This window comes from Trachypithecus francoisi, unplaced genomic scaffold, assembly GCF_009764315.1.
Source record: "Trachypithecus francoisi isolate TF-2019V2 unplaced genomic scaffold, Tfra_2.0 Lachesis_group12, whole genome shotgun sequence".
NCBI classification, from domain to species: Eukaryota; Metazoa; Chordata; class Mammalia; order Primates; family Cercopithecidae; genus Trachypithecus; species Trachypithecus francoisi.
In genome coordinates, this window is record NW_022681457.1 from 70,536,896 (window position 1) to 70,547,611 (window position 10,716).

Sequence of the window (10,716 nt, forward strand, 5' to 3'; positions counted from 1 at the left end):
TAATACATAAATCCATAAACAGGAGAGAACATAATAGCAACAAAACTTTCAAAACTGGAAAGCAGATGGTTGAGATAGCTAACTTAGCAGATTCCAGAGGGAGATTTCAAATTGGTGGTGGGAGAAGCACCAAGTAACTCAAGAACCAAGGGTAAAGGGACAGGTACCCAAAATAAAGAGGTTTGGGTGAAAGCTGTTTGAAAATTAGTTAGATCCCTAGATCCTATGCTGTGGGGTAATTGCTCCTCCTCCACTGTAGTCTGAGGTTTATCCTTTAAGAGAGAGTAGAACACCCAGTCTGGGGGAGTTATGGGTGCTGTACTAAAGAAGAGGGATGAGTTCAAAAGCCCTGGTGTCCTCTTGGCTTCAGAACACTGGGGCCAGGCCCTGTAGTCAGGATACTAGAAAACTTTCTTTGGGCACTCTGACCAGTCCAAGAACTGAGTTGAAGGTTCACCCTGCAAAATTCCCTGCAGATGACCCAGTGTGAAGCCCCTTGTCTGTAATCCCCAGTCATGCATTTATAATTGGTGCTCAGCTCTTTAGCAGGTCCCACTTGCATTTGTGAGCGAGGATCAGTAGATTTCTGAAGAAAGTCTCTCATGCAGAAGTTAGAGACTAAAAGGAGCAAAGGGGGAAAATCAGCTTGGAAGAAACTAAAAAACAAAAAAGCTATCAGAATCCTCAGAAATAAAGGATATTGCATCTTTGAAACAAAAATAGGATGCTATTAAAAAAGAACAGATGATGTTAAAGAGCTCTTGAAATTAAGAACATGATGGCAAACATAGTTTTAATTATTTTTGTTTTCAGTTCTTTTGGTGGTTACACTCATAACTATAAATAGTACGCTTATACCATTATATCTTGTCAGTTTATTTTTCCATGGGGACCTCATGATGTAACGGTATCATCTGTCATTGGTCATAAATGCCTTATCTGAATTGAAAAAGAAGATAAACTATTTAGTGAATAACTATTTCTGTAAAGTATAAAGTTTGGTCTGTTTTTTTTTGCTGAGGTCTTTTAATAAAGCTCCTCCTGCCTGTCACACATCATAAGCAGAGTAGGACATCGGTGTTTGGCTTCAGGCTTTGCGTTTTCAAGGCTATTGAATGATAGCTTCATTTCTGAGGCCAAGTCTGGATTTTTGGGGGGCCTGGTAGCTGTCATAGTAGCTGAGCCTCCCTATTGCATTGTTTATGAAAACTATTTTGACTGGGATCTACAATAAGAAATGTGTTATAGCATATCTATAGATATGTATATCTCTCTCTATATATATCCATTTGTGTCTATCTCAAATCTTAATTCTTTGGACTAAAGTGACTTTTTTTCTTTTTAATTTTTAATTTAATTTAATTTAATTTAATTTTTTTGAGATAGGATCTCTGTTGCCTGGACTGGAGTACGGTGGAACTCCTGGGCTCAAGCAGTCCTCCCGCCTCATCCTTCCAAAGCGTTGGGATTACACACGTGAGCCACAGCACATGGCCTAGGTTGACTTTCTCTATAATCTAAACTAATGTGTTTTCTTTCTTGTTGTAGGCAGTCGACAAGTACTTTAAGCTTCCTCATGCTTCCAGTAAACCATCCCGGATTTCAGGAAGCCTTGTGGACACTTCATATAAAACATTAAGATTTGCATTCAGAGCATCACTGAAAACTGCCATCTATCGAATAACTACTACATTTGGTGAACATCTGAAGTAAGTTTACCTGTTTTGATCCATGATGAGACCCCTTCTGGGGAACTTTCCTTAGAAACAGGTGTGGGAATGATGAGGCTCATGTGTTGAAAGTGTTCTCTTGGGACCTCGATGATTCTCATTGGGAGCTTACAGCTTGGATGTGGACTTAATATTTATATTTTAATATTTGGCCCATCCTAAAGCTTTGGGGATTTCTTTCAAATGGACAAAAGAGGACAGAAAGTTATAAATGCAGCAAATTTAATTATATATATATATTTTAATTACCAAAAGATACTTAAGGGAGAAAAAAGGGCAGAAAATCCGGGTACCTTTCCAGAAAAGGGTATTAAAACAATTCTGTTGTTATATCTTGGTCAGCAAACTGAAGACTTGGGGTGAGCAAAGGATTCCAGAAATGAATCCCTGGTGCTTTGTGATTCATGCTGGAAAAACACTGACAGATCACAACACCTTGAGAAACAGAACCAGAGAGAAAACCACAAATGCCAAGCCTGTTTATATTTAGTTTTATTGATGTTTACTGCTTTCCTCTTGTGAAATGATCTAGCTAGGCAGGATGAGGGATACTAGCTTAGTAACTAAACTATATTTATATTTATCATAATTATAAATGAACTTTAGAAGACACGAGATTGCTCTGCTGTTTTTGTTTGCAATCAATGAATAGTTTAAGACTTCCAATTTAAATTAAAGTTAAATAAAGTTTAAAATTCAATTTGTCAGTCACCCTAGCCACATTTGAAGTACTTAATAACTACATGTGTTTAGTAGCTAATGTATTGGATAACAGAAGTATAAAATCTTTCCCTAATTCTAGAAAGTTTTATCAGATAGTGCTATTCGACAATTCACTTAGAACTTTATGTTTTTTCATTTACTCTTTTCAAATACCCTGTGAAACGCAGAAATTATCATAATTGTACAGATATGAAAACTGAGGCACAGAGATGTTAAAACTTGCCTGATAGCACAATCTAGTGCATGTCAAACATGAACCTGAAATCAGGTCTTTCTTACTCTTTTTTTTTTTTTTTTTTTTTTTGAGACGGAGTCTCCCTCTGTCGCCCAGGCTGGAGTGCAGTGGCCGGATCTCAGCTCACTACAAGCTCCGCCTCCCGGTTTACGCCATTCTCCTGCCTCAGCCTCCGAGTAGCTGGGACTACAGGCGCCCGCCACTACGCCCGGCTAGTTTTTTGTATTTTTTTTAGTAGAGACGGGGTTTCACTGTGTTAGCCAGGATGGTCTCGATCTCCTGACCTCGTGATCCGCCCGTCTCGGCCTCCCACAGTGCTGGGATTACAGGCTTGAGCCACTGCGCCCGGCCTCTTTCTTACTCTTAAAAATCTTTTTTATTTTTATTTTTTTTTTGAGACGGAGTCTTGCTCTGTCGCCCGGGCTGGAGTGCAGTGGCCAGATCTCAGCTCACTGCAAGCTCCGCCTCCCGGGTTTACGCCATTCTCCTGCCTCAGCCTCCCGAGTAGCTGGGACTACAGGCGCCCGCCACCTTGCCCGGCTAGTTTTTTGTATTTTTAGTAGAGACGGGGTTTCACCGTGTTAGCCAGGATGGTCTCGATCTCCTGACCTCGTGATCCACCCGTCTCAGCCTCCCAAAGTGCTGGGATTACAGGCTTGAGCCACCGCGCCCGGCTTAAAAATCTTTTATCTTTCTATATACAATACTAGACTGACTCCAAGATGTAAATTAATATGTAGGACACATTCGGAAAATACTGGTGAATGTAAAGAATGAAATAAATATGACGTATATTAATGATAGAACAAAAGCAAGGAGAAGGGCATACCTGTAGACCTTGCCTGACTGTGCTCATGGCCAGGCAGGGGGGACATTGTATGCGAGATTAATTTGAAGTTCCTGCCAGCTTTAGCCAGCTTAATCAGTGGCTGGATAAATAGCAGGACTGTAACATTGCCCCGGGGGGAAAAAGGCAAGAAGAAAAGGGGAGCATAGGGATTTATTAGATAAGAAAGAGCTATAGGCCGGGCACAGTGGTCCATGCCTGTTATCCCAGCTCTTTGGGAGGCTGAGGTGGGCGGATCACCTGAGGTCAGGAGTTTGAGACTAGCCTGGCCAACATGGTGAAACCCCGTCTCTACTAAAAATACAAAAATTAGCTGGGTGTGGTGGTGCTCACCTGAAATCTCAGCTACTCAGGAGGCTGAGGCATGAGAATCGTTTGCACCCAGGAGGTGGAGGTAGCAGTGAGCTGAGATCATGCCACTGTATTTTAGCCTGGGCAACAGAGCGAGACTCTGTCTCAAAGAAAAAAAAAAAGAGATATAGATGACTGATTAAAAATTATGAGAATGGGCCGGGCGCAGTGGCTCATGGCTGTAATCCCAGCACTTTGGGAGGCCGAGGTGGGCAGATTATCCGAGGTCAGGAGTTTGAGAACAGCCTGGCCAACATGATGAAACCCTTTCTCTACTAAAAATACAAAAATTAGCTGGGTGTGGCAGCAGGCAACTATAATCCCAGCTACTCCAGAGGCTGACACAGGAGAATCACTTGAACCTGGGAAGTGGAGGTTGCAGTGAGCCAATATTGCACCATTGCACTCCAGCCTGGGCGACAGAGCAAGATCTTGCCTCAAAAATAAATAAATAAATAAACAAATAAAATAAAAATTGTGAGAAGGAAATTCCGCCTTAGTTTCTTTTCTCTGAAAAGAGCCATATTTTATATATGCGTCAAAGTTGATAAAATCAGTGGAGGCTATTTGTACAAATGTAGGATAATGTTGTATAGTGGAAAGAATGTTAGATCTGGAGTTAAAATATCTGGATTTCTGTCTGCTTACATCATTGGCTATCTGTGATTGTGAGCAAGTTTCCTAGTGTTTTAAGTAACTCACCCAAGATTATGCAGGTAGTGAGTTGCAGAACCAGGATTCAGATGCAAACCTTCTAACCCTAGGGTTCTGTCTATAGTGTCTATACTCCCAACCAATAGACTGGTGTTTCCCTGAACTTCTGAATCTTTCTGATACAGTTTACATCCCCATGAAAGGGAACGTTCTCACACCCACTTGGTTTCATTTGTTGTTGGTAAAGATAAAATGGATCATACATAGGTAAAGCCCACTGTGCAGTATACATTGTCGTGATACTTATTACTGTGTAATACCTGATTATTCACTATTCAAAGCTCTACCTCTGAGAACTAGGTATAAATGAAGTTAGCTCTTGAGCTCTGAAAATAACTAACAAACACAGGCTACTCATTGGAGACATTCATTCAACACTATTTACTCATTTTTTAAAAGATACATTGTATTGTGTATATTTGAGATTTATAACATGGGGTTTACATATAAAATGTTTACTGTTGTGAAGTAAATTAACGTGTCTATCATCTCACATAGTTACTTTCTTGTGTGTATGTCAAGGGCAGCTAAAATCTGCTTATTTAACAAAAATACCTAGTACAATACAATTTTGTTAGCCATAGTCCTCATGTTATACATTAGGTCTCTAGACTTGTTCATCCTACATGTGTGCAACTTCGTATCCTTTGACCTACATCTCCCCATTCCCTGCCACCTCCCATTTACTCCTAATTTAGGCTAATTTAATTCTGGTTTTCCAGCCTATAACATATCAAAAAAATTTTTTTTTTGAGTGCAGGTCTTGCTCTGTTGCCCAGGCTATAGTGCAGTGACAAGATCATAGCATAGTTCACTGCAGCCTCAAACTCCTGAGCTCCAGCAGTTCTCCTGCCTGAGCCTCCCAACATGTTGGGATTACAGGTGTGAGCCACCATGCCTGGCCCATATCAAACTTTATTTGAGGAGCAGAGATTGCTACTAGAGTCAGGAGTACTAACAGTAAATTGTAAGGGACACTTTACTACCTGCTAGCAGAGAGAAATGTCATGGGAAAGTCACAGATTTGGTGTTTGAGAGAGTTTCAGAGCCATTAAATTAGAGAAGAGAGCCTCACTAGCACCTAGAGGGCATCTTTGTGCAGTAAAATACTTGAAATGTTCAATTAGAGGGTACATGGTTCAAGAAAGTAAAGATGTCTCTAAGACATTTTAGGACGATTCATAACAAATTAAAATAAGACTTTTGGCACTTTAAAAAGTGGTGACCTATTCAAGAACTAGAAAACCATGATCTTTCATTATATTCCATTTTTGCCCAAAAGTTTAAGAGGAAGTGTTATACTAGTGTCAGTATATATTTGCCCTAATTTTGTCAAGGTAATATATTTTTGTGATGGTGAGGGTGGAGAGAGAACTCAGTGTTCCCATCTAAAACATAACTTATGTTCAAAGGGAGAAGTAAATCTAAACCACCAAGCTGTTACCTTTGAAAGTAATTAATGGAATCTATTGTGTTTTAACCAAACATTTAAGTTTAAAGGATTTTGTATTGAAGGCAATTCAGATACTCTGCAACTCAAAGATAATGTTGGAATCTGGTTTAAATAAAATAATAAAATCCAGAAAATCTACTGCAAGGCCTGGAACTCTGCACAGCAGGTTCCATAGCAGAGCAGGTTAAAGTCAGTGCCTTCACTTGTCAGTCTTAATTTGCTTTGGTTTTTTAGAAGATAGAAGCATGCCATTACTGAATGCAAGCCCTCCTCTTCATTAGATTAAAAAGAGTTTTCATCCAGCTTTTTCAGAAATACTAAATAAGTGAAGATTTCTATTCATTTTTAATTGTTTTGAAAAATATTGACTCTGTGCTCTGTGGTTCACTTAATATGCTTAATGTAAAATAAAGCTTATGCTTTGAATTTATGTTTCATTTAGTGCTGTGCAAGCATCTGCAGAACATCAGAAAAGACTTCAACAGTTCTTGGAGTTCAAAGAATAGTTAAGTAATATAAACTGTGTTCATTACACTGCTGATACAACTACAGATGGGACAGTAAATGTTCAGCATTCTTGGATCAGAAGAAAACGGACTAATTAGATGCTTCCTTTGTCGTGGTGGTTGCTTTGAAAACTATACTTTAATGGGAGAAATCATGGAAAGAAATTCTCAACAGAATAACTGAAAACTGCCTTTTCTGTACCAATTGCTTTTTGTGTGTGTGGTATAATAAAATCTTGATGCAATTTTACAGAAGCATTGAAGGCAGTCGAAATGTCTCTAGCTCATATAACTTAATAATAATAACTAAAAAACTTTTAGAATTTACTTTTGAAAAGAGGGAAGCCAGTTCTGAAATGAGTATAGGTTGACTTCATAGTCTTCTTAATTAAGAGTTTAGCTCTTTGTAAACTCAAAATACATAAACTTTTTAAGTGTAGTTTCATTTACTGAAGGATAAAAATGGTAACAGTGCAGCAAAATTCACGGAAAAAATACTGTCTAAAGGACATATTTTGTTAATCTGTTAGGTTGTGTTTTTGTTTCCAGGGACAAATTAAATTTGTATGATTACCCAAAAAAGGGTCTCAGTTTACAGATGCTAACTCTATATAAAGGAATGTGGAAAAACTCAGTTCTTAAGTTACAAGATTAAAAATTCACATTTGATCTTTAAGAAACAATTGACTGACATCTATGAATTTATTTTGTATCATGCTAGTAAACACAAAGTATTAATGTATGAGTATTTTCCCAGCTAGTTTTGCTTGCTTTTTCTGGAACAAAACATGAAGTGATTGCAGAGTTTTTCAAGCAAGAGAAAAAGGTTTGCAAAAAAACCCAGGAAATGTTCCCTTTCTTCCCCACCATTCATCTTCATTAAATCAAATTCTGTGAAACTTGTCTGGTCTCTCAAAGGGAGCAGCCTCTGTAGTGTTAAATGGCTAATTAAAATAGGAAGATCTTTATAGTCAGAAACAACGTAGTCATCAAATAGCAAGTGAAACCAAAATGTCAGAGGGATTACTGTACTTGGAAGTATGCTGTGTGTCCCAAATGTGAACGAAGTATTGTTAGAATTTATTAGATCAGCTTCTTTGGAGATCAAAGATTGGAAATCCTAGTCATAGATACTCACTGGACTAGCTTTGGACTAAAATGCTCCTTTGTAATTCTTTTCCTATTATCTTTTCCTTCTAGTGTCCCAAAATATTTTCTTTAAAGTCAGCACAGTATTGTATATGAATCTTTAATGTGATATCATATATGTCTACTTTTGTCTGATTCATCGATGTATTATTATATCTTTATAATTGAATATTTTAGCTCTGGGTTCTGTTGCCCCCTCAACCCGTACATGCCACATTATAAATGGGTGCTACTGGCCTTGAGCGTATCTCTGTGGGACAGTTCCCCGATTGTCAAGTGTTTAGATATATAGGCTATTGCCATTTTTTTGTTTTTGGTTTTGCTTTGTGTCTGAAGCTGAATTGATTTCTTTTGTTGAATGTGAAAGTTGAATTTCAAATGTAGTCATTTCTTATAGATGGCCAAGACAGAAAATTGTGGCTAGGTTGACTGAGAACTGTTGTATTCCATGTATTAACACAATTAAGCTTTTCATATTCCACTCTCTGTGCTGACCCTGGCCGAGACATTTTGGGAGACAAGGGCTCTGAATCTTCTGCTTCCATTAAAGAAGAACTGTGGTATTCAACCCATTGGATTTCTGAGAATAAAGATAGGATGATTCCTTTGAACTTTGACTTACTTGTATAAAATGTCCAGCTAGGTTTAGGTTTTTGCCATTTCCTCTATACTTTGGGTAAAACTACATTTGATGAGCAATGTGAATGTTTCTGAGAATGTTCATTCCTGTTTTCTCTCAAGAGAATGTGCTGTGTACTAAATACAGGCCGCATAATGTCTGCCTGCTGAAGATCTGGAAACTGCCTCCCCAGATCTGTATTCTATTTAGTAGGTAAGGGGGTTTTTCTTTTTCCCATTGTGTGTGGATAATGTACACACCATCTGTTGGAACTAGGGTGTTATTATGGGGAGCTCCTCCTGTGTACTAGGAGGAGGACCTTAGGGAGACCAAGAGGAGAGAAGCATTTCCTTTGATGAAGTCACATCCTGTCTATGAGCCCACTGATGCTGTAACATTGGTCTGAAAGCGTGTTCTTTAAAAACCTTTCTCGGCTGTTAGTATAAAAACATGATGGTATCAGCTCTTAGCATGTTTGCTTGACCCTTATGGAAGGTATAAATCCACAGAACTTCTTTCCCAGAGAACTGGGAAATTGTCCTAGAAATAAACCTTGTACAGTTGAGTGGACATGGATAAGCAGCAATTTGTTATTTTGCAGGATTTGTTCCTTGGTAATTGTTTGGTGTGTCATCCTGTAAATATTCATGATAGTCTGTTTATATCCTTTTGTATATCACTGAGACTGGATTGGGTAGAAAAATAAATTGCTGATTTTAAAAAATGGAGCAATTAATTGAAATATGTGTGTCTGTAAGGTCAATTATTTAATTTCTGGGTGGGGGGTGGTGGCGGCGATGTTTCCTTAATCATTTCAGTTTAGTCTCAGAGTTGTTGCTTATAAAACCGAAAAGAGCTGAACTTTTTGAGAAGTCAGCTTTTGCCCTTAACTTAGACTGATTTGGTGGGTTTCTAACTCTAAGGAGCCTGAATTCAGAAAGTCTCATTCTTTGTTGTCTTGGCTGGCAAAACTAAACAAAGGGTGAAGGTGCTGAAAGCCATCTCTTAACAGAAGTTTCTTTTCTTGCCAAAATAGTGTTTCCAAACGGATCGTATTCCCCTAGGCTAACAGTTACATCTGTCAACGGTACTTAAATTAATCTGAACTTCACCTCTAGGTAGTTGAGGTACCTCAAACTCCCTCTAGCTGCCCCAACCCATAGTTATCTTTCTTTACAACCAGATCACTTAAAACAAAGATGGCTTTCATTCATCCGTTAACAATCCAGCTATGCTTAGCAAGCTGCTGACCATTTTTAAATAAGCAAAATCTTTATAGGGGCAAGAAAGGGGATGGATAAACACATACCTCTACAGTTCTGCCATGCTCCTAAGCAGCCTTGGCACAAATTGCTGTCGTGATGGGCAAGTTGATGTGGAACTAGCTGTCATTCACAAACATTCACTGAGTGTCTCTTATGGCACAACAATTAGAAGTAAACTAAACAAGACAGTCCCTGCTCTCGAGGAGTTTATAATCTAATGGGTGGTATTTGAAACCTGCTGTGCATCAGAATCACCAGGAGTGCTTAGTAGCTGTGTAGAATCTGGGCTCCACGACAGTGCAGATTTTGCTTCAAGGGATCTGAGCTGGTTCCCAAGAGATCTAGTTTTTTTTTTTTTTGAGACGGAGTCTTGCTCTGTCACCCAGGCTGGAGTGCAGTGGCCGGATCTCAGCTCACTGCAAGCTCCGCCTCCCGGGTTCACGCCATTCTCCGCCTCAGCCTCCGGAGTAGCTGGGACTACAGGCGCCCGCCACCTCGCCCGGCTAGTTTTTTGTATTTTTTTTTTAGTAGAGACGGGGTTTCACCGTGTTAGCCAGGATGGTCTCGATCTCTGACCTCGTGATCCACCCGTCTCGGCCTCCCAAAGTGCTGGGATTACAGGCTTGAGCCACCGCGCCCGGCCGAGATCTAGTTTTTAATAAAAGTCTAAGCAGAATCACACTGTGAGAAGGGTTTATTCTAGATCAGGCGTTAGCATGTATCAGAATCTCTTGAGGAGCTTATTAAAACATTTACTGGCCCCACCTCCAGAGTTTCTTTTCCTTCCTTCTGTCCTTCCACAGGGTCTTGTTCTCTGTCACCCAGGCTGGAGTGCAGAGACGTACATGATCCTGGCCCACTGCAGCCTTGACCTCTCAGGCTCAAACAATCCTCCCACATCAGCCTCCCAAGTAGCTAGGATCATACTGCACACCACCACGCCTGGCCATATTCTCTATTTTTTGTAGACACAAGGTCCCACTATTGCCCAGGCTGGTATCAAACTCCTGAGCTTAAGCAATCCACCCACCTCAGCCTCCCAAAGTGCTGAATTACAGGTGTGAGCCACTGCACCCGGCCTAGAGTTTCTGATTCAGTGAGTCTAGGGTGGGGCCCAATAATTT

At 39.7% G+C, this 10,716-nt stretch overlaps 1 protein-coding gene and 1 non-coding gene across 3 annotated transcripts in view; both read left to right on the forward strand.

The window, feature by feature from the left end:
- The window catches only part of NDC1 (NDC1 transmembrane nucleoporin), a 69,139-nt gene extending 62,325 nt beyond the window's left edge, over window positions 1–6,814 (forward strand). Inside the window, exons 17-18 of one of the 2 annotated variants that reach the window (XM_033226308.1) lie at window positions 1,549–1,709; window positions 6,496–6,814. In XM_033226308.1, coding sequence (XP_033082199.1) covers window positions 1,549–1,709; window positions 6,496–6,559 — 225 coding nt within the window. In that variant the 3' untranslated portion in view covers window positions 6,560–6,814. The remainder of the gene's footprint in view (window positions 1–1,548; window positions 1,710–6,495) is intronic. The other variant, XM_033226309.1, reaches the window with a different exon arrangement.
- On the forward strand, window positions 3,510–3,645 carry LOC117094068. The gene has a single exon (XR_004441395.1). It is a non-coding gene; the product is annotated as a small nucleolar RNA SNORA58 (small nucleolar RNA).
- Window positions 6,815–10,716: the final 3,902 nt, after the last annotated feature.